This window comes from Temnothorax americanus, unplaced genomic scaffold, assembly GCF_048541705.1.
Source record: "Temnothorax americanus isolate GAGA-0224 unplaced genomic scaffold, ASM4854170v1 Scaffold3, whole genome shotgun sequence".
NCBI classification, from domain to species: domain Eukaryota; kingdom Metazoa; phylum Arthropoda; class Insecta; order Hymenoptera; family Formicidae; genus Temnothorax; species Temnothorax americanus.
In genome coordinates, this window is record NW_027509442.1 from 5,642,251 (window position 1) to 5,665,747 (window position 23,497).

General features: G+C 44.3%; 2 protein-coding genes across 3 annotated transcripts; one reads left to right on the top strand and one right to left on the bottom strand.

The window, feature by feature from the left end:
• Window positions 1–3,603: 3,603 nt before the first annotated feature.
• LOC143900079 (protein ST7 homolog) lies at window positions 3,604–6,648 on the top strand. Its single transcript, XM_077411035.1, has 2 exons — window positions 3,604–4,487; window positions 4,906–6,648. The coding sequence occupies exons 1-2, from the start codon at window positions 4,058–4,060 to the stop codon at window positions 6,024–6,026; spliced, it is 1,551 nt and encodes a 516-aa protein (XP_077267161.1). The 5' UTR covers window positions 3,604–4,057; the 3' UTR covers window positions 6,027–6,648.
• A 553-nt stretch (window positions 6,649–7,201) lies between these two features.
• On the bottom strand, window positions 7,202–20,409 carry Fwd (phosphatidylinositol 4-kinase beta fwd). 2 transcript variants are annotated; one of them, XM_077411033.1, is made up of 12 exons: window positions 19,739–20,409; window positions 13,744–13,989; window positions 11,799–12,763; window positions 11,487–11,604; window positions 11,241–11,375; window positions 10,962–11,128; window positions 10,722–10,852; window positions 10,416–10,646; window positions 10,035–10,331; window positions 9,575–9,951; window positions 8,955–9,427; window positions 7,202–8,861 (listed from the first exon to the last, which is right to left on the bottom strand). In XM_077411033.1, the coding sequence occupies exons 2-12, from the start codon at window positions 13,923–13,925 to the stop codon at window positions 8,674–8,676; spliced, it is 3,264 nt and encodes a 1,087-aa protein (XP_077267159.1). In that variant the 5' UTR covers window positions 13,926–13,989; window positions 19,739–20,409; the 3' UTR covers window positions 7,202–8,673. The 2 variants fall into 2 exon arrangements, with proteins under 2 accessions (XP_077267159.1, XP_077267160.1); XM_077411034.1 differs by lacking the exon at window positions 19,739–20,409 and adding an exon at window positions 18,318–18,472.
• Between the last annotated feature and the right edge of the window lie 3,088 nt (window positions 20,410–23,497).

Sequence of the window (23,497 nt, forward strand, 5' to 3'; positions counted from 1 at the left end):
TTTTATCCCTCTTGCCTCGCCGAAATCGGCGAGAGCCGGATTCCCGAATCCGTTCGAGTGCACGAAGCAGGTGATGCTGAGAGAATTGCGGCGCCTCATACCCGCGCGATCTCGATCTGAATCTTTTAACCGCGCTTTAATCGAAATCCAGATTGCCCGCCGGGATCAGGAATCGGTCGGAAAATTTCCACGGCCGGATCTCCTCGATGTATACGCCGCAGTTCCGGCTCGCTTTTCCACGTTGTCCGCGCTTCCAGGCGGATCGCGGCGAGATCCTAATAACGGTATACCGGCTCGATCGCGCGGCGGCCGACGATGGTGGGATGGGACGGAATGGGACGAGACGGCGGCGGTTCAGTGACCGACCCACCGATCGACTGTATACCCACTACTGTACGGAGGTATGGAGCTGGAGAAAGAGCACGCATAGACAGGGTAGAGGATGGCGGCGTATATGTATATACACAAAGAAATTTCTCTTTTCTCGGCAAGATTTTTCGTCGTGTCGACACTTTTCGTATCCGTTACTATTGTTGCCGAATGTAAAAATTAAATGATATTCGGTTTATTTCTGCATGTGTGAAATACTATACTATTTGCAATTTTAACGTTTTACTTAAAAGAGAAAACGAAATAATCGAGTTTAATCGAAAGTACTTATTGTTAGCATGAAAATAAATAGAGGCTACGCAGAAAAAAAGAAGTGTCAAATCAAGACTTATTAAACTCGTTTGCGTTAAACGCAAAGAAAACTTGCTTGAATGAAATCATTTATACAGTTCAATCAAGATAAAAAAGTTGAAATTCTTAGAAGACGATTATAGATTGTTGTGTATATACAAGTATATAAATTTTGATTTGACACTTCTTTTTTTTCTGATGTGTATAATATACATCTCTAACAACTTGCTTAAGCGTTTTCGAATTAAGGAACATGGGAATTTCGCATTTATATATCTATGTTGTTCTCGTTGTGTTCGGGGATTCGGGAAGTGTCTTCGCGTTTTCGCTCCGATGTACATCGCCGTGTGAAGCTGTGTCTCCCGGACGCGTTCCTTTTTTCGCTGAATAAATTGCGCGATTTCCTCCCCTGTTTTACCCCGACACCTGCTTCCGAGTATTGCGATTCGTTCTCGAGGGACAAACGAAGCGACTCAGCCCGATCCAGACTTTCTTCAGAAGTTCCCTTTGACGCCGCGTACAACGGCGGCGAAAATATCGGCGACGAGCGAGATCGTCTGTGAAAATAATCCTTTCGCAGACAAATGTCTCTCGAAAGTGAGGAAGAGGAGGTAGGAAAACGCTCGGGAGTCGTAGTCAAACGTATTTAAATGCAGATGCACTTATCGTGTTAAAGGACGTCGGGGAAGATGCGACGTCTCGACGCGAGCGCAAGTTATCCGAATATATGTCAGTGATCTATTTTCCGCGGTCAATTAAAGTCGAAGATGAATGATCTTAAAAGCATTAAACTTCCACGAAAGAGATTTTTCTGTAAAACGGATTCCCTGATTGTTACTGAATTACGCACAGCTTTAAACTCGTCTCTTTTCAAGCTGTTACTTTCAAATAGTTTCGTTGAAAATTATTCGCGCTTTCGCATTTACCGCTATTTACGATTTCACATGCCTCGCTTTTATCCGCCTTTTTATCCGGCTTGGCCGAATAATTCAATCCTTTTCATTATCCGATCGTACGGCTGCGAAAAATGTTACCGCGGAGTATTTCGCGAGAGTGCAGCTTTTCATGCGATATCTAGAGCTGAATCAATCACCTATTTATTTAAGGATTGAAGTATACAGTAAATATTTGAATTAAAAGATCTCAATATCTCATGTGGGGAAAAAAATTGTTGCAAAAACGCGATCGAATACATTCGCATTTCATTGACGCGATCGAAAATTTTATAGGACAACAAATTTAAAATAAACAATGATTGAAAATAATTCTAAACAATAAAAGTGAATATCACTAGCTACGAATATTGACGTTACCGAGTTCTCGCACGTGAAATTTCTTGACAAATCGACCACAAAAGGAATCGAGCGCGGCTATATTGTATACTATATACTATTTTAAATCAACTATAAATAGAGAGTGTTCCACAAACAGCTTTAAATTTAACGAGAGATTTTCCGACCGACTCACTAACTAATCGATGAGTCTTCTTACGCGGAAGCGACGTAAGAAATCATCATCTATCTTATCTTTGTCACTTAGCTCCAACTTGAAATTCTATAATTAAAATCCGCTTGACATTATCTAAGGAACGTGGTTTTATTATATCCATCTGAGTTTCTGACATTTAATTCGCTAATGATCTTCCTCTTTCGTTTGCAAGTCGACAATTATATAGCGTTTCAACATTTTCGTTAGAAAGAAAAATCGACTTTAAAGGATTGGATAGAGAATCCTCTCGGTGTAAATTAAACTCGCGAGATATTCTGTACGCGCGGGGCAAACGTCTCGAAGACGCTTCTTCGATAAGTGGGTTATTGGGACACGAGCGAGGTGCCGGCGCTCCGCTCGGGGAAAGGAAGAAAGACCGAAGGAAAGACCTTCGAACGCGCGCGGAAGGATCCGCTGACGCGTTCGAGGCGTAATATAAGATAAACCGCGTGTCCGCAGTAACCTATTATCTGTCCGCGATGCGCGCTTCCATTATTCCGGTTATCTGCTTCCTCGTACTTACGTAACGCGCGCATTCTCGCAAACTTCAGCATTTCTATTTTGCAGGGTGCAGAGATAGACAGCTATAGATACGTTCGTCCTTGGATTGAGGATTAGAAAGAAAGTTTTGTATTATCCCGTGATGTTTATATTTTGAAATATTCTCGCTGTTTATGGGTTGTGTATTATCATTTATTATTATATTTATATAATATTGTATTAATTATAATTATCATATGTATATTGCATTAATTATCCTTCAATATATTAAAATATTCATTACGTTAATTAAAATCGGATGAATTTAAATTGTTTTAACTCCTGTGTGATGCGATATTCGGCTGTAAAAAAAATTACACGATTTTACGATTTTGTAACGCAAGTTGGTATGCATATATTCACAATGTGCCATTTCAATTTCATTTATTTTATCGTATAATTAACTAAATAATATATCACTGAAACTCCAGGGTAAAAAAAGTTTCATAAACTATTAAATAAAATTATATCAAAATATTTAAAAACGCGAGGTAAAGCTCGAAACTTGTTTATTATTATTTACTGTTATTTATTATCGTCATTTATTAATTTTAATTATTTTGACATCAAAACTTTGAGATGCATCTATACTATATTTTGTTTCTTATAAAAATTGTACAAGAAAAAAATTTCAATATGATAAATTACAACCAACGTATGACATAGCAAAGCTTTTTTATTACATATTACATAGGTAGTATATAAAAAAAAAAAGTTTCTACTCGTCCTAGTCGATTGACCATCCAGCTGCATCTGGCGATGAACAAACGAACGCGCAAAGCGAAGATAATTGAAATCGTCCCGCCATCTATCGCCGTTAGATCAACTAAACTGGACAGTCGACAATAACGAGAAACTCGAGAATTCCTCGTTTATCAACGCGAATCATCCCTTTCAATTTCACCTTCTTATCGGCTGAGTGTTGTGTCGTTTCGCGCGGAAATGTTGTCAGCAATGACATATCAGCAATTATCAGCATCGGTCGAATCGAAAATATTTACTACGCGGCTACGCGCCGGGAGATGCGTGGCGATGCACGCGCGTCGAGTCGAATAGCCGAATCCCGAATCCGTCCAGCAATTTCCTCTTGTACGGGACGAACTCGCGGACGAGATATCGGACACGAGATCGGCCGCGAGTGGTGAGTTGCGAGTTCACGTAGAGTTTTTGCGTTTGGTCGTCGCGTTCCGGATGTTGTCGCGCGCCGTGTGGTAAACAGCGGCGGAGACGATAGTGCGTCGTGCCTCGCGCCTCGCGCCTCGCGCGGCGGGACCGCGGGAACAGCGACGGCTCGCGCCGGGTCTTTTCTCTCCTTCCCTCCCGAGAGGCGAGAACGGACACAACATAAATGGCACTGCTATTCACCAGCATGTGGGACTCGACATTGCTCCTGAACACTCTAACCCCAAAATTCTACGTAGCCCTCACCGGTACGTCGTCCCTCATCTCCGGCCTGATTCTCATCTTCGAGTGGTGGTACTTCAGAAAGTACGGCACCTCGTTCATCGAGCAGGTCTCGCTCAACCACATCTCGCCGTGGATCGGCGGCGGCGACAACACCAACGACGGCAACGGTACGAGCCTCGGCGGCTCCGGGGGCTCCTCGAGCCACCAGAATGTGCCCGAGTGTAAGGTCTGGCGCAATCCGATCAATCTTTTCAGGGGCGCCGAGTATCAGAGATTTTACTGGGCCACCAACAAGGAGCCCCTCACGTACTACGACATGAACCTGTCCGCGCAGGATCATCAGACATTCTTTACCTGCGAAGGTGACACTGGTACGGATCCAGATGCATCTTTATTTGTCCCAAAAAGACTAATTTACAAACATCTGTCGTTGATACTCCGCTAGGTATTCTCATATTTTTTGTATTTACAACACATTGCTATATATTGAGAATTTAAATATCTGTTGTAAGTTAATAAGCTAGAAATATTTCATGTAACATGTTTGATTTTGAATGTATTTTTATTTGAAATATCTGTCATTGATACTTTGCCGAGTGTTCTTATACCTCATTTGTATTTATAACGAATTTCTATGTGAAGAATTTAAATACTTGTTGCAAGTTAATAAGCTAAAAATATTTGTAACGATTTAGAGATGTTTGATCTATCAGAGAAGTTAAATTCTGTCCTTTTTCTTCTTAAGACGCAAGGTATTGAGATGCTGATCCGATGATTCTTCTTCTACAGGTAAAGCAGAATATGAGATCATGCAGACAGCTTGGAGGGAGCGCAACCCAGTAGTGAGAATACAGGCTGCGCATAGCGCTCTCGATCGTAATCCCGATTGTGCGCCAGCTTATATCCTTCTCGCGGAGGAAGAGGCCACTACTATCGTCGAGGCGGAGAAGATCCTGAAGCAAGCTCTGAAAGTGGCCGAGAACAATTACAGGAAATCGCAGAATACCCAACACCAGGGCTCCATAGCCGAGGCGATACACAGAAGGGATACGAATGTGTTGATCTACGTCAAGAGAAGACTAGCGATGTGCGCGAGGAAATTAGGGAAACTTAAAGAGGCGGTGAAGATGTTTCGCGATCTTACGAAGGAGGTGCCGCCGATCATGAACGTATTGAATATCCACGAAAACCTGATCGAGACCCTACTGGAGATGCAGGCGTACGCGGACGTGCAGGCCGTGCTGGCCAAGTACGACGACATCAGCCTGCCGAAATCGGCGACCATTTGCTACACGGCGGCGCTGTTAAAAGCGCGGCTGGTGGCGGACAAGTTTTCGCCTGACATCGCCAGCAAACGCGGTCTGACTACCGCCGAGATGTCGGCGGTGGAGGCGATCCATCGGGCCGTGGAATTCAATCCTCACGTACCCAAGTATCTTCTGGAAATGAAACCGCTCATTCTCCCACCCGAGCACGTGCTGAAACGTGGTGACTCCGAAGCGATTGCGTACGCGTTCTTCCACTTGGCACATTGGAAGCAGATAGAGGGTGCTTTGAATCTGCTCCACTGCACTTGGGAGGGCACATTTAGGATGTTACCCTATCCACTTGAACGCGGACATCTGTTTTATCCATATCCGACGTGTACCGAATGCGCCGACCGGGAACTCTTGCCGTCGTTCCACGACGTCAGTGTCTACCCGAAGAAGGAGCTGCCCTTCTTCATCCTCTTCACCGCCGGTCTGTGCTCGTTCACCGCACTGTTAGCTCTGTTGACTCATCAGTACCCGGACACTATGGGCGTAGTCGCCCGTTCGATGCTCGCCTGGTTCTCCCATCCGTTTTACTATCTTCTTGACAAGCTGGCTATCTTGCCCTCTAACTTATTGCAGCAGCTCTCTAGAATATAAGGCTGTATTTCCACACGATCTCCATTAATTAACTTAAGACTTATTGTGATACTCGCGATATACTTATTGTTTTATTTCTACTATCTCTGTAGGCGCCTCTATTATGTATGTAAGTGTGTAAAAGTTCCAATTTACAATTTTGTCGTGACTGATACTATAATATCTCGTAGTGACGATTGTGTTTATGTACCATTAAGTTCAAACAATGGTGAATATAACAGTAATAACAAGAATTTTAGGCAGTAACGTATTATATATATATATATACATACATATATATATACAAATTAATAATATATATGTATGTATAAAATACGAGATAATTATATATAATATATATAATGTCGATAATGTGTGTGTGTATCATCGAGCAATCGCTACATCGCGAATATATGCGATTGTACAAATTTGTGCGAAACGGCAGTTGGGTGCTAAATAAATTCTCTTTGTTTTATCGCATTCGTATTTATTCAATGATGGATATTATCAGTAGCTTGTAATGAGGTGAAAGATCAAGGCAAATCAGAGATCTTGACGTTTCGCGTGTCGACGGAACAGGAAGCAAATTCGGGCACGTTCAGGAATGTTAAAATCCCTCACATTAATCGCACGTATAATATATTATACAATTTTTACGAGACCCCGCCGAAACGTAAAATAAGAGACAAACCAATGTGTCGAAGTAACGAGACGGATATAGTTTCGCATTCTCTCAATCATTCTATAATCGCATCTGATTTCTGGTCTGCCTGTCTATCGTGAGACGGTTATGATAAGAGAAGAAGAGACAGAAGGATCGAGAGAGAAAGATATAAGACACTTGGAAGTCAGAGGGCCCAGGTCTCTCTGGTACTCCGGGCTGGCTCCAGCCGTAACTTTGATTTTGCTTCGAACATTCATCCTCGATTAAATTCTTAACTGATACATATATAATAAGGTGATAAAATTTGTCGTTTTATATATATGTACAATATCTCTTTATAGTTTATCTATATATATTTATATAATTTACTTAAAACGGACATACGTACGTAAAACGTCACGCGAGAGGAATTACGATTAAATAATTATCCTCCGTACACAGCTACGACGCTCCTCGTATTCACGGCTATGGGGGAAAGGAAGGGAAGAAGGAATGGGAGAGGGGGGGCGAATGAATGTTTACGTAATATAAGAACATGTAAAAACTTTCAAATGTGATCCTTAAGATTCGCTATAGTATAATGCTTAGTCCTTAATTCATACCGCGTGTACAATTAGATGCATTTATCGAAGAGTACTAATCTACGAAATAGGAAATATTTTGAGTATTCGCCTCCTGCTAATATCCGAGCCTATATTTTGTACGTAGCCTTCTTACACGCACTCGCCAGAATTGCGTTAGAATCCCCCGGGGATGAAGATCCGCTGATTCCGTCCTACCGTTTAGTAGGCTCTACTTTTTTATTGCCGCGAATTATATCTACGAAAGTCCACGCAATGTTTCTTTTTTTTCTCTCTCTGCTATATGTACAAATTACAGATTGTCCGCTTCACGCTAAAAGATCGCCACGTTAACACGTCACTTCACTGTGTCTAGTGCTTGATCGTCTCCACCAACGTTCCTCTACACAAATAAGGCACCTTTAACAAATTACGTTGTTTATATAAGCTACACTCGATTTAGCAGTCCAACGCGTTCAGTCATTGACGCCACGTCTGCGCTACGGCGATAGCTAATTCGCAATTTGTCAATTGAGGCATACGTAAACAACAGCAGTCTTAAATGTATCGAACAAAAAACGTTATATATATAGTGGATATATGTAATCAACTGGATACCAAAATTCTCATAGATCATTTCCTTCTTTCATCTAATTTCTCAAACGACGATAAATATTTTTAACTTTCAACGAAGCGCTCACACCCTTCAACTAAGTGTCATGTTCTCTTAAGATATTCATATATTTCATTCATCTATTCAAGTTCCTTAATTTATCAAACATCGAGATCGCTTTGAATTCTGCTAAAAATATTTCGTATCGTTCTTGCCCACCACGAAAGCAAGGAATAACGTCGAACTCAAAGAATAGCAATCTATCCGAATTCTATACGTTTAGCCTAATCGAGGCTATCTACATGTTCAAGAAAAAAGTGGTTTTTCCACTCTAAAACGTCATTTGTGCTTGTGGAATGCTAGAAAACAGCGCTGCCCAATCGAAATTTCAGCTCACGTGCCCAGAAAGAACTTTCCGTCTTTTCTTTCGCTATCGCGTGCAATTATTATACGCAATTACAATCCTTTATTTACACGTTGAAACTAATAGAAGCAGTTTCTCAAAATATAGTACAATTTAAACAAATATCATCACCGAAGAATTGAAAAATGTTCCTAACGCCAATTACAATAAACAGCAATATATAATTAAATCTTGTCTTTTTACGTTACCGCATTTTTATCGCAACTTATAGTACGGAACAAATTTCCTGACGTAGTAGATTGAATATGTTTACTGGCTGGCACGCGACCGCCGATTGGTCAACAGAGTTATTAAATGTATGCAAAAATTGTGAAAGAAGACAAAACACAATTGATGTTTCTTCTTTTAACTTCGCGAAAGAGTTTTAACCGAAACGCGATAGACAGAGAAGATTGTTAATCTTGATATTAAAGAGTACCATTTGCGAAATATTGATATCGATCATAGAGTTTAGTGGACCACGAGTGAATGCTGCCTTCGACTAAATCCTCAACATGCCGACGCAATTGATCCTCCGTTAACGTGAGGTGGAACCTATTCTTGAGACCTTGAACAGTCGCCGCCCCACCACTGCGGAAGCACGGAAGCTGAGAGCCTGCGGAAAAAAAATCGATGAAAGCCATTGAGATACGCGGGTTGACACGCGAACGAGCGTATGAACGGCCAGTTCGAGAGTTTTACTACTTACCCGACAACATAATCTCAACGAGGTTAACTATCTTCTCCATGTGCTTCCGTGCCGCAATTAAGCCTTGAAGAATGAGGCTCTTAAATTCCTCAAATAGCTTGGACTGATTGCCACCCATCACCTCGACAAATTCCGGCGTCAGTTTAAATGGGCTGGTCTCGAAGCCAAGATTTCGTGGCGAGGTCGACAGAATAAATCCGAAATCTATGTGGATCAGATGACCGTCGCTGTGCAACAAGATATTGCCATTGTGACGATCTTTTACTTGAATGAGATAGCTGACCAGGCAATACGCGGCACAGCTCTGAATGAAATTCCTCTGTGCCACTCGGAACGTCTCTGAGGTAGAAGGGCCAAACTCTCGTTCGAAGTATTGGAAAAGTGTTAATTGGCACTGTTTCTTCACTTGATGGAGCGAGACAGTGTTCAGGATAGGCTCAATCAGACCACTGTCGTTGGATAGACACAGTATTCTGCGATTCAAAATCAAATTATCATCCAAGATATATTTTAATTATATATTTTAATATCAGTAAATAATTATTCCTCCAACGGGGAAGAGGAGAGGCAATTGACTTTATTTCACGAGACGAAAATTTCCGATAGTAACTTGCACTTACTTGTACGGCCGTACCCAAAGGGGCACTTGTTCGTCTTGCCAAATCTTTTGCAACATTGAGAGCAATTGCGAGGCGAGAAGTTCTTGTCTGAGATCATCGCCGCATTTCACAATTACCGCAAGTAATCTCCAAGATGCCAAGTGCCCATACGGGCTGGAAGCTCTTATGCGTCGTTGCTTCTGCTCCCATGGCTCCTTGAGGACCGCCGCCGATGGATCCTCGGGATCGTGACTGAAAGTCGCGCTCGGCGTAGCTGCCATTTCGCTCAATCTTCTCTTAATATCGCCCGGTACAAAGATCGGTTCCCTGCTATCGGACGATTCTTGACTCAGTTGCGATATGGTGTCCCGATCTTTTGGCTTGCGAAGCTGTAAATACTGAACGAAAGCGAATAGAAACAAGTTAGAATACAAATTATAATTGAAGAGATGACGCGCGGTCGCTCAAATAAGATACACACCTGCTGCGTGATCTCGTCGTCCTCTTGACTCCAACAATCGTTAGGATCGTCATCGGGGAAATTGAATGCCACATCTGTATTCTTAACAGAATATGGCGAGATATTTTTTACGGGAGTTTGCCGCACCGTCGAATTCTGTTGACTATCTGAAGTGGACATATTATTGGACTGCTCGCCGCCCGTTAAATTCTCTTCAGATTTCGTGTGCCTCAACGAACTGCCCATTATTTTCGTCGGCACGGGCGACGTATATAAATCTTCCACCTCTAATACCTCCACATATATTATATAAGGTGCCTATAATAGTACCAACATAAAAGTCGATATTCAAATGACGAACTATTGTAATGGTTCCAAGACAGCGAAACGAAATGTATGTACCTTATCCTTGCTGTTAAGAACGGCGGCGCATTGTGGTGGAACTCGCACGATATGATGCGGTACCGTGCTGTGCAGAGGAAACCACACCCTCGCAGGGAGATTCAAATTAAGCGTATTGAGCTCCGCCACTAATTGAACGGTTTTACTTTCCTTTGTTGGGATAGTCCCGAGCAATTTACCAATTGATATTAGAGCTTGAATAAATTCGAGTTCTGGCGCGAGTCGAGGTGCCTGCAGGCAGATTCATATTAAAGTAAATTCATATTACAGTAAATGCCTGCTACTCTTTCGTACAAGATAACTCACATTGCAAAAACAATCGGTTTTTTGGCCTCGCAAATCGTTCACCACACCTTGGCAGGAATAGAAGCAGGTACAACCGTTGTCAAACGCTCGACCAGAGCTCAGGTCCCCAAGACTTACTTTATTTATTATACCTTTTGAAGAATTTTTTCAATGCTCATTAAAACAGTCATTGTAAAAATGATATTTCTCGTGGTGTGTAATTTATCGTTTTAAGAAATGCATGCCAGTTTGGATAATTACCGGAATGACTACGGCGTATAGTCTGGAACAATCCAGTAGCGTCGGACTGAGATCTTTGGTGGGTTTTCTTATTCGGCGACGTAAGATTTTGCGTCGAGGGCAATGGTGATGGCGCAGAAACTTGCAATCCAGCGACACGCTGCTTTCGACCTTCGTTTCCCTTTGGCCTGACACGTATTTAGAGATAAAGTTTTTTTTTGTTCTAAATTTATGTGCAATTGTTACCGAGTCACTAATCTACCAAAAATTCTCCATTGCTTTTCTACTAATTAGTCCTACCTGAGTTCATCTGACAGGATAAGATTTTTCAATTTGGTCCCATGAGACTTCTTCTTTGACGGCAAATGAGCATCAGAACTATACGCGTCTAGCAGCCAGGCACATTTTAATGAGAAATCTGCTGACTGTCTACATCTGCAAAACAGTTGACTCGTTTAGTTTTAATTTACTCAAATCTTAGCGCCGCGAGAGATTGATAAAATGCACAATCGAGCAATCTTCTAATGCGCGAGTCCTTATATTTACCTATGGACAAGATATGGATAAAGAACTTCTGTTACATCGTGAAGTTGTATATACATCACAACTAACTGCGGTAAGTAAAAGTCCACATCATTATCCGAAAAACTGAACATCTTGTTACCTACAAATATGTCATTGTTACACACAACATTCATATTTATCGTGAAACATACAGAGTGCATTTCTCTAATTGTAAGGGTCCATTCGCTAAACAATTTTTACTTTGCAAAATTCGTATTTATAGGGATCGTTATTTGGAAACCCATTATTCTCGAATGTGTGAAAAATTAATTTTTTTTCTAACGTTTACTATACCTAGATAACTCTGAACGCCAGGTTCTTTGGAATTGAACAGATAGGATATAGCCATGGACATGTCAAATATTTGACTCTCGAAAAGTCGCAGCAGACAGCCTTCTGAAGGTTTCGGTTGTTTCGTTTCTTGCTTCTGCCGACGGACAACGTCCGATTGCTTCTTCACCGTCTCGACTTGTTGTTGCTGCGTCGCGGTCGTGCCGCAGCAAAGGGTCATGGCCGCTCCTGCCAACTCGCTCTGGCTCGTATCGGCCACGGACGGCGGTGATGACACTCGCATAGCGTTTGGAAAGATATCGACGCATTCCTGATGCCGATAGTCGCGTTGAACGTCACTGCCGCATTCTCGCACGTTCATATTTGGTCGCGGTTCCTGCGAGCAACATTCATCACCGTCGTTCGCGTCGTCGCACCGAGAACGCTCGTCGTTGGTCTCGTTCTCAGGGGACACGGGAGACGCTGGACTGTCACTGAGACGCGTGGACAGTTCCACAGGTGACACCGGCACCGACATCGACACTGACACTACACCGGCACCGTTCTCCATACCGTCCACCGCATCGACCGAATACACGTCGCCCGGCTGCGACACGGACGAGTCGAGGCTCTCGCGGCTATGCAGATGATCCACGCTGGATTCGCGGGTGGCGGGCGTATTCGTGGCGTCGCTCGAGCCGCTGTCGGAGCCACACAGAATACCGGAGTCGTCGGAACCGAGACTGGCAAGGTCCTCGCGTTCCCGCGCGGTGCGCGCGCCCTTTCCGCATGATCCCGAGGACGACGACGACGATACCGTCGTCGTCTTAGAGACCGACGAAGGTGCAGGATTCTCGCATTCCGGACTTGGCGTAACGTCCACCTCTGGGATTCGCTGCAGGGCGGAGTCCAAGCTCCGGTTTCTATGATGGTGCGTCAACGTCGTAGCGGCCGCCTGAGGCACCGGCGGTAGTAGGATACCCATTGATCTATGATTAATGATCGACAAACGTTATAATTAATAGCCAAGATACTTTCTCTTATACGTTATATGATACGCTACATAAATTTCATCGAATTGCAAATGTATCTTTGATTTTTATTACATACGAATAAAGATAAAAAATAGAAAGTATAGTTTTCACATAACTCTTTTCACAGAAATGTTTTACATACAACAATCTATGTAATTAGTAATTATATTTATTAGACTTCTTCTCCATCTTATTATCAGCTATCGATGTGTCCTTCTTGTAGTCTACTCTATCTCATTCTATAAATAGATATTTAATGATATATTTTATAACATCACTATCACTCGGGCATCTGTTCTGCATTATTTAATCCTTGAAACGTTGCACCTTTGCGTTTTTCTTTCTCATAAGTTCTTAATACTAATTACTAAGTACTTCGTATTTTTCCTTCTTGTTTTGCGTTGTAAAAGATTCGATATTTCATCTCTCTCTCTCTCTCTCATCTATCTATAAGATTAATAAATTACTTTTTTTTATAAGTAACATTTAAACCGTTCTGATTTAAATGTATCCTATCGCGAGTATCCTTTGCCTTCTTTCTCGATCGAAGAGAATTGCGCGCACAAAATATGAGCTATAATAGTTCTAGTTTCCAGTCGGCAGCTGCGAAAATGCGACTAATAAAGAAAATAGATACGACTGCGCCGCGCGTGACTGCAATTACTCGTTGCGATGATTATATTAATATTGATGACGTCGTCGCCGCCAATTTAAATATCTCGGCTTGCATTCCTCCGATTTTACGACGTAGAACTTCCACTCGTATCGTCAACTTCGACGTCGTGGCATACGCGAGGCGAATTTACGATCGCTTTTATTCAACAAGTGCCAGGAAACGTCGGAGGCGCGAGCCAGAGACGCGTCGCAAATAGCTCGCGCGTGTGCCGCGGAACGACCTCGCCGAGCATTCGCGGGGATCGGATCGGCACGGATACCTGAAGTCCAAACTGTGGTTTCGTTGATGCGTGGTCAGTCTGCTGCGTGGACTGATCGACGGATTCGGCCGACCGTGCACGAGAGGAACATTACAGCTGGCCAGTTTGTGCCGTTTGACGTGTGTCACGCTTTCCTGGCGCGTAGGTCCACCAGTCGGCGTCACTGCCACCACTTCGCTCATATTAGAGTCGAGTACGAGCACCGGCTCGGCTAACAGTCATCTGCTGGCCATGCTGGGGCTTCACCTGCAAAACGCAACAACCTGAATCAGCGCCGCGTCTCTCGTTTCTCGAACATCGAGAGCGTAACATCCTCACGTTAAAGCAAGGCATTCCGGTTAACATATTAGGCAAAAAATCTAGTTAACATTAGGGGCAAAAAAATAGGATAACATTCTTATTATATATCCAAACTATATTACCGCATTTTTTTTTATATGTGCAATATATCTATTAAGCATTGTGTCGTAGGATGATTTAACGTACTATTACATGGACTCCTTTTAAAGAGCTTTATCGATAATTGTATCACGACAATCGCATCGCAATAAATAAATATACATATTAATTAACATTAAATGTGATTCTAATGAGTGTCACACAGTATATATGAGAAAAGCAAACGCGAGAAAAGTTAAACGGTTCGAGAAGCGAGACGCGTGAATCGAGAGATGCGAGATGTATTTCCGGCATCGTCATTATTTTCGGGAGCAGCGTAAGCTGATAACGGACGATATCATTTATCGCGTCGCAATCACGAGCGCTCGCGGCACGAACGCCGCGCATATGTATAACTGGGAGCCGTAATGTCAACGACGATTGCTCGGCACAAGGAGAACACGCTCGGATAACGCCTCGTCCGACCGACCTCGTTATCAGCCGCGTCTGTCAAATATCGCGATAAGGAAAATCGGTATCTCCGGATCGGGGAGAGAACGCGTATGTCGTATCTTTTAATTAAATACACACGACGGGAAAATTTTCGCGATATTGTAATTGGGTTATATAACGTCGCGATATCGCGCCGCGAGAAAAAAAAAACCTCCACGCGCGGAAGCAGCTACGAGAAACCAAGCGACCGGAAATCGCGCGCATCTGTCTGGAAGGTCAATCGCGTCGATATCAATTTCGTCCGCACAAACGTCGCTTCAAACGGTGCTCGTTTAAAAGCGTTCTGAAACCTGCTGAGATTTCCTGAAAAGGAAAAGCAGAGGAGGGACCCTTTGAAACCCGATTCCTGAAAAATGTATAGCTTTACGTAATCTCGACGTTTCTCTGAATATGAATGTAAGGCAGTTGGAAAAATAAATCTCTTTTCACGGCAGCTATCAAACAATCATTAATAGACATTATCTTCGTTAGATCTTATCTTTACTGTAACTTGTAAGGTTGTTATTCTCATATCCTTCTTCCAGCATCTTATTCCGCGTCTTTTGCTGATGTAATTATGATCGTACTACGTGTACCAAAGGAACCTCTTTTAATATCCCGTTTATACATAAGTAAATAAATAAATTATCGAAACTGATCATTAATCATATAAAGGTATACGCATATCCGCTTAGACGCGCACGTGGGCAACAAATGAATGGAAGAAAGGTCGACGGATTTGTTGAATATCTGCGCCGCAACGGTATAAAATTGAAAAAGTCACGATAGCCGCAATACAGACGTGTAGAAAGTGTGCGGCTTTTTATCAATTCGAACACTTTCTAGGATCTTCCTGGCGGTATGGCGCGCTCCGTTCCGCGCACAATTATCCCGCGGGTAAATAAATGCGGGTACAAAAGACGATGCAATATTCCGTGCGGTTGGTTACATAGTAGTCACATGGAGAACAAGCGCCTCGACGAGAAAATAAACTGCCTCATTTTCTCCGAACTTTTCCGCGTCGAACGTGAATACCGCACTGAGAAAAAAAAGTCGTTAACTTGACTGAAATATTTTTACCTGATTATTTTTTCAATTAAAATATTTATGTATTCAAATTAAGTACAACATACGACATATTAAATATCAACATGACGTAATTTGACTCAAATATTTTAATATTTTAATTTAAAAAATAATTGGTTAAAAAATATTTAGTTAACAACTTTTTCTTTTCTCAGTGCACACGTTACTTCGAAGCTACGTTATTAACACGCTTCGATCACTTGACTTTTCGTTATTCTCGATCCTGAAATATTTTAATAACTCAATATCCTACGGTCCTTGATTTTTCAAGCGAACGTATGTCCCTGAAGCTCGCGAAAACTCACCAAACGAACTGACTCGCTGAGCGAGTCTGTCACTCCATATGGAACGCATTTGGGAGACGCTAACGCTAATTTGGGAGAAGCTCGCGGTGGTCAAAGCGTTAAAATACTAAACTCCGAATGCTTTCAGACAATCCTTCTAATCGCGCAAACGCGCCGTCAACGAAGCTAACCGTCTATCAACCGACATTTCTTCACCCGAGGGGATCCATCTCGCAACGTCATCCGCCGAGCGAGTCTGCCCGCGTCTTCTTCACGCGTCAAAAGTCAAAACGGCGAACGCGAATCACCTCCTCGCGCGTGACGAGAGATTGTGCGTGGTATTTTAAAAATTGCGGCGCGGGTGTCACGATGCGGAACCGCGGTTTCTATCTCGGCACACGGATCGCGTTGCGCGTTGCAAAATCCGCGCCGACTTGAAACTCGCGACACGCGTGGTAAGTACCATGTGCTTTCACCGATCTGCTTCGGTGCCGGCGCCGCGGCGTACTACTCGACGTTACGAGCGCGTGTGGTTCGCTCCGAGTTCCAAAATTGGCGACGCAAACAGCTGTCCGATCCCAGGCGGTAGACGGTACTTATCGGTACTATCTTCCCGCGTTTATTTGTCACGGACAACAATCTCCATATTTTACAAGAAAAAAAATGTCGATATACGTTAAAAGCGTCAAATAAGAATCGTACGTAAAAATCAATGCGATAAAAAAGTAAGAGAAGTGCTAAGAAATTACATCGATATGTATACACACGCATCTACTATAATATTACTCGTACGCACGTATTTCTCATTCCGGTTGATATTTGAACTGGTCCGTTCGACCGTTCACTCGCCGATACCGGACGTCGACGCGTCACGCCGAAGGGAATCGTTTCGTATATATCTTAATGGACTTTCAGCATCTATAATTATTACGTTAAGTTTTATAACATATATCGGGTCTCGTTGTTACAAGATTACGAATATTTCAAGACAAAAGATTAAATACTAATATTTTATATTATTTCTATATACGCGTTATGCCAATCCATGCGTGAAAACAACTCGGACGATACGTCGTAATTACAGCACGCTTTAATTTGCCTCTTGGCAAAAGAGAAATTTAATGTCTCACCGGTTGAAAAATTAATTTCCTGGATCATGGCGCGAGATAGCTATCGACGTTGCTCGGTCTCTTTCATCTTTTTTTTTCGTCGCGCTACATCTACAGATCTACGCTATGCCGATACTATAAAAAGCAAGCTACGCTTCTTTTTCTTCGTGACTATCCCCGGTGAATGCAGAGGCGGACGCGAACGCGTCTCGCTGTATACGAATTACGATGATCCAATCACTTCGATGATCTAATAATCGGCGTCGATGACCGTGCGGCTTTGACGACTTTTTGAGAGCACCAATTATACACGAGCGCCAGGCGTTTTTCGCGCGCGTGGGCGCGAAACCGGTGCTAGAAAGTCAAATGCGCGTCGAAACTCGACGATTCCAAGATTTCCCTTGGCGAGTAAAAGACTTTTGAGAGAAGCTTTTCGCGAAAAAGTGTAATCTTCCTCGCGGAGGAAGCTTCGTGCTGTCGTCGCGCGATCAAACAACATTTTACATGCGATTTACGTAAAGCAGATTGCGAATGCAAAACGCGCGGTGCGAGGCGAGGATGGTCCGAACGAATAAAAGATCTCGCGCAGGGGGGAAAGGGATCGAAAGCCTCCGATCGGAACGTCTCTAAAAAAAAATAAAAAATGACGAAACTTTGAATCTTCCTCGTTTACATCATCTCATGAATAATGTGCGGTATAAAAAAGGGCGATTGATTTAATCTTGATTTATTCCTAGCTCAAAACCAGAAGACGCCTTTTTTATCGCCAGGGAATTGAAAATTTAAGATTAAGATGGGGGAAGAAGTTGTACTTAACTCCTCAAGTTCAGTATTAACTAAATTTCTTCAAGCGCGTCTTCGGAGGTCCGTCTGGCCTCGCAACGGCTTCGAAATGTAAATAATAACGGAAAATATATTTTGGATCAAAATCAGAATGTCAAATTGTTTGTTTTATTTCAAAAATATTTCTAAAAAGCCGCAATATTTATGGAATACATAGAATTCAATATAAAGTTTTTAAACACGATTTTCGACTAACAAGGACCACGCGTTCGCGGATGTCCAATTTTTTATATTCAAGTTAGATTTGCTGAATGCATACACGCGTCTTTTTCGCGAAATGAAATGCATGAAGCTATTAATTAGACACCTTACGATGTCTCATCGATGGCTGTTCCAGTTTATGCATGGGAAACTATCAACTAGACACCTCGCGATGCCTTACCGATGACTACTCGTCGCGTCTAGTTCCAAGTTCTAATTCCTCAAGTTCAGTATTAACTAAATTTCTTCAAGCGCGTCTTCGGAGGTCCGTCTGGCCTCGTAACAACTTCGAAATGTAAATGTCAACGTCGCGAAACCTCGTATAGCGCGCGGGGAATTTTTCTAAATCGTCCGCGACGAGTTTTTTTTTTAAGATACGAGACGATTCTCGTGGCGGGGTTAAACGTCGCAAATTTCTCGCTTCAGATACGGCGAGGATCAAACTCCAATGTCCGATGCGTCGGGCATTTAAATTATCTATTCTATATCGTTTGGCGTTTCTCTCTCTCTCTCTCTCTCTCTCTCTCTCTCTCTCTCTCTCTCTCTCTCTCTCTCTCTCTCCCCCTCCAATCATCGCCGCCCACATGCCGTTCATCGTGCACGTGACACACTGACTATTTATCGCACGTCGCATCCGAAACATACTATCGTAAAGGCCATTCTAGAGCCGACCGTGTTCTCATTGAGTAAGGCCAACCGTCCGAATGTAATTTATCCAGCGGAACAGCGCTAAGTCGGCATTAGGCAAATTTAATCGTCGGTTATTACTTGATAAATATAATCTCGGTGAGTTTAATTTTCAACGATGTGGCAATCGTCGTGGAATTGTCGCAACCGCAGAGTAAACACAGACGTCGACATCTTCAGCAGCAGTGGAATTTGAATTCAACGCGTTCATTTAGATTAATATAAATTTATATGCAAAGTTGAATAATCTAAATTCAAATTTCGCCAAAAACCGAAAATAATGTCTATGTCTACGTTTACTCTGTGTTACGATAATTTTACATAGGTCTAATCGAGATATCTCTGGCATTGAAGTAATTACGCGGTATTAATAAATATATCCCAACAATTATAAACCGGCAAATATGTGTAACAGATTAATCGCCGAATTGCCAACACCCGCGCGTACGCGGAGAGACACGTTTCGCGTGTCGCGTCAACGTCGCGCTCGAAATCTCAAGTTTCTCACACGCACACACACGTGCACACGGCTCTGGCAATTTCCGATTTCCGACTGATCGCCGTCAACGAGTTACGATCATCGCCACGGTCTTTTCCCCGCTACGCAGAATCCACGGGACCACGGACGAAGATCTTTTCCGATTTCGATCTATGCCTACATGCGCTGTACCGCGCCTCTCCGTCTCGCCGCCGCTCCGCTCGCGCAGCGGAGATGGGTGTGCCACGCTCGCGAGACGCCCGTGCGTGTTGACGGAACACTGGAAAATCCACACCCCCGTCGCCGGTCGCCGGTCGCCGGTCGCCGTCGCGTCGTCCTTCGTGACGTGAATCACGCGCGCCCTCGCCGCGCGGCGACGCGACGCGACGCGACGCGACGTTAAACGTCAACGTCAACTCGTTGGCAGTGGCACTCACCTCGCGCTCGAATCCGGGATCCCGAGCTACGACGCTATCGACGACATGCCTCGATCCTGGCCGTCTAGGCGACGACGGAGGCGCGCGGGGACCGAGCGCGAAGGAGACGGGCCTGACGGACGGAGAAGAGGAGAGAGAGCAGCGTCTCGTCTCGTCTCGTCCCGTCGTCCACGTATATCTTCCCTCTCGGGTACGAGGCACCAGACACCGCGACACACGCGACACGACGCTCGTCGCCCCCCTCGGTTCGCAGTTCCCACCTCGCAATGGCAGCGACGATCAGGGGCAGTTCCGGAGGCGCGCGGGCAAGCAGACTGGCAGGAAGGCAGATAGACGCACGCACGCACGCACGCACGCACAATCTCGCGTCGTTTCTCGCTGCCGCCGGCTACGCCCAACAACGCGCGTCGATCGGGGCTCCGTCGCGGGCGCGATGCGCGCGATGCGTCGCGGGGGACGAACGACGGCGACGACGACGCTCGGTCCGGAGTACCGCGGCTCGGTTAACCCGCGCCGAGAGGAGGACAGGCAGGCGGCGCGTTGTCGCTCGGACCGTACCGGGACGACGCTGCGAAACAACGACGACGACGAACCGCTGCCCACGCCAGACCCCGACGTTGTTGTCCGTCGCGCGACGCATTGAGCACTGACTCGGCGCGGCGCACTGCTGCCAACTGCCAACGCGGCGGACGGGCGGACGCGAAACGCGAACCGCGAACTCTCCGGCGTCACGGCACGGCTGCGCCGTACAGGGACGTGCCTAGACGGCCCCCGCGGCCCTTCCCTCGTTCGACACGAGCCGACGGATGCCTCTCGATTTTTCTGTTTCTTGAAAAGGGAGAGAAACGCCCCGTTATAAATGGCGCGTTTGACGAGAAACGCCTTCGGATCTCAACGCGGATATTACAAAACAAAATAACTCGCTTCGTCGAAGAGATAAAGAAAAGACGATAAGAGACGTTTCCAGGAATTATCCGCCGATAAAGGCAGATAATGCGTGGCATTCTTATCGATTCTATTCCTTTCGGATTTAATACAAGTTTTGTTTATGGTTATTTCCTTACGCGAGATTGAGATAAATCTCGTAAAAACGAGATACAGATACGTGGATGCCAAGGAATGTTTCGAAATTAGCTCGCGTTTAAATTTAATTCATCCAAATGATATCCGAGTGACTCATCCGCCTCCGTCTTAAAACGAAATCCACCGATAACGAAATGTATTGCCGTTTCGTTTGACGCGAAACGCTCGACTCGATTCATAAATCTGTCGCGGATTCGGATGTTTTTCGTTTGAACCTAGAGCGACGCTGTCGAGAGCCGATCCGAGTACGTCACTTTCGACGCGCGTCAAAATTCCATAGATACTCTAATCAATTGTATCGTTCGCGTACGCACTCACGACTCGGACTCCGACCGCTGTAAATTTATAAATGATCCTAAAGAAAGAGGGAAAGAAAGAGAGAGACATAACGATTCCATTGAAGCTTCTCTTGTGCAATAACGAGTGATTTTATCGCCTTCTCGGGAGGCACGCGTAATTCCGCGGCGACGACCATTATATATCACAGCGCTGGGCAATACTCATTGGCGTATTGACAGCGTTTCATCTCTCATTGTCGCTCTACTCCGGCGTTGTTCGGCGTCGAGAGACTCGTCGGTGTGTTATTGACGGTGCTGAAATGTAAGCCGACGCTGTCAACCGAACGGGATGACGGCATCGAAGATAAGAAAACCATCGCGCGATGCAGTTACACGTCTCGAGAAGGCTCAGCTTAATTGGCGCTCGCCTTTGTACTTTGTGGCGAAAAGACGCGGAGCGGAAATTTTATATCTCGAAACGCGATCGAAAAACAGAAACGTCGATTTGTAACCGTAACGATAACATTAACGACGAACGCCTTCCGAAATGCGATCGTCTCGAAATTAACTTGTCTCATAAACGTTGAACTTACACAATCAGCGATCTAAGATTCGTATCGCGCGTACTCGGAGATAAACAAACGGTACAGAATACCAATACGAGATTAAAACAAAATTTTATAAATTCTTTCCCGTATTCTTCTGATGATTTTCTTCAACTGAAAGATATGTGACGATACATTTCCGAAACCTTATACATCCTTACGTGTAAAAACCAATTTTAATGTCAAATAAAACTTTAGTCCTGAATTTAACTCGATGGTACATATAATATACATATGTGCGGAGTCTCGAAAGGGTTAAAGCTAAAAATGAGCGCTCTTTCGGTCCGATCGTTTCGCTACTCGTGTTTCAATAGTTATTCGTGCAACAAGTGCTGTAAGATTAAAATTCCCGGGTGCGGTGACTTGCACACCCTATTTTATGTTGCAAGTGCGTGGAAAGTGGTCTATCGCGCACGCGTAGCGTGCGCAATGGGCCACTTTCCACGCACGTGTTACATAAAATACTTTTATTGTATCTTCAAAACTTGATAAGCAAGCTATTTTCGTGGAACGTTTTCGTAAAATTTCTGTATACTTCTTGTTCGTTCGCTGCAGCTAAATTTTCCATCTTTTCTGCTTTTTCTTTTCAGCGTTTAGTCGTATGTCTGTTTCATTTAAAGCGCAGGGAGTGCACAGCAAGGACCTTTCGACTTTCTTTCTTTGCCAAGGGTGACGGTTCCCAGTGTCGGGCACTGAACGATCCAGGCGTCCGTGCAGGCGTCCGCGCTTAGGTTGGCAGCGGCACCGGACGGTGCTACTCGAGAATGGCGGGGGGTAGGAGGGAAAGGTCGCAGGACCGCGAGTGCAGCCGTACCCGGCGACGACGTACGCGGCCTGATGACGTAGCGGGGTGGCCGGAGGCCAAGCGCGGTTAGAGGCATTAGGGTACACCAGCGCTGCTCCAAACGCGACCGCGCGTTGTGACGCGCGCGGATCCGCATGCTACGCTTTGCTTTCGAACAACAACGGGCCTTTTGCTTTTTCTTCGCCCAACCACCCCCCTCCCCTCCACCCTCCACCTCCAGCCTCCGTCCCTCCGTCAGCCCGGGACAACGGCGCCGCGGCGCTGCTCGACTCCGTGCCTGGCAAAATTTCGCAATACAGGGCAGACCGACGAAGCTTCCGTACCCCGCGCCGTACGCCGGGGTCGGTGCCGTAAATTATATCGTTGACTTATCGGTGACTCATGTGCGAATTATATCGTTGACTTATCGGTGACTCATGTGCGAAAGAATGCATACGCGATGCGAGATGCGAAACATAGAAGACGTAATATGTAAATATGGTATCTCTCGTATTTTTTACGGCGCGTTGTTGCTCGAAAATCGATCTTCAGGTCGTCGCTGGACTCAGATTTTCCCTCGACGAAAATGTACGACGTATATTTCACGGGTAATTAAACGCGTTCGCCACACCGCGATGAACGTGGCCGACTTCCTTTCGGGATCGGTTATCTTTTTTTTTTTTAGAAGAGTTTAAGGGGTCCCTCGATCGAAATGCAGCATGTTTAAAATACACATTAGTGTCACTTTGATTTCTCTCGTTTTCCAAAAATTAGAGCAAATTACTTAAATCATTTTGTTTGCGTCAAAAGTGAAACTTGTGTTTCGCGCGCTCAAGCGAATCGTCGAAAAAAATGTGCGTGCATATGTGCGAATGGGTGCGAGTGGTGCACTTATTGAAGCATCGACAAAAATAGCCCACTCCAGCGCACACACACGAAAACTATAATATATATTATATCTGAGCGATATACATATATTGTAATTGCAAACGATCGTGGATCGCAGGAG

Excerpts from the sequence above, each read along its gene's own strand:
- Fwd (XM_077411033.1), bottom strand. The coding sequence starts at position 13,925 with ATGAGCGAAGTGGTGGCAGTGACGCCGACTGGTGGACCTACGCGCCAG. Across the intron at positions 11,129-11,240 it reads ATCCTGTCAGATGAACTCAG|GCCAAAGGGAAACGAAGGTC; the intron begins GTAGGACTAATT and ends AATACGTGTCAG. Across the intron at positions 10,332-10,415 it reads TTCTTAACAGCAAGGATAAG|GCACCTTATATAATATATGT; the intron begins GTACATACATTT and ends GTACTATTATAG.
- LOC143900079 (XM_077411035.1), top strand. The coding sequence starts at position 4,058 with ATGGCACTGCTATTCACCAGCATGTGGGACTCGACATTGCTCCTGAAC. Across the intron at positions 4,488-4,905 it reads TACCTGCGAAGGTGACACTG|GTAAAGCAGAATATGAGATC; the intron begins GTACGGATCCAG and ends CTTCTTCTACAG.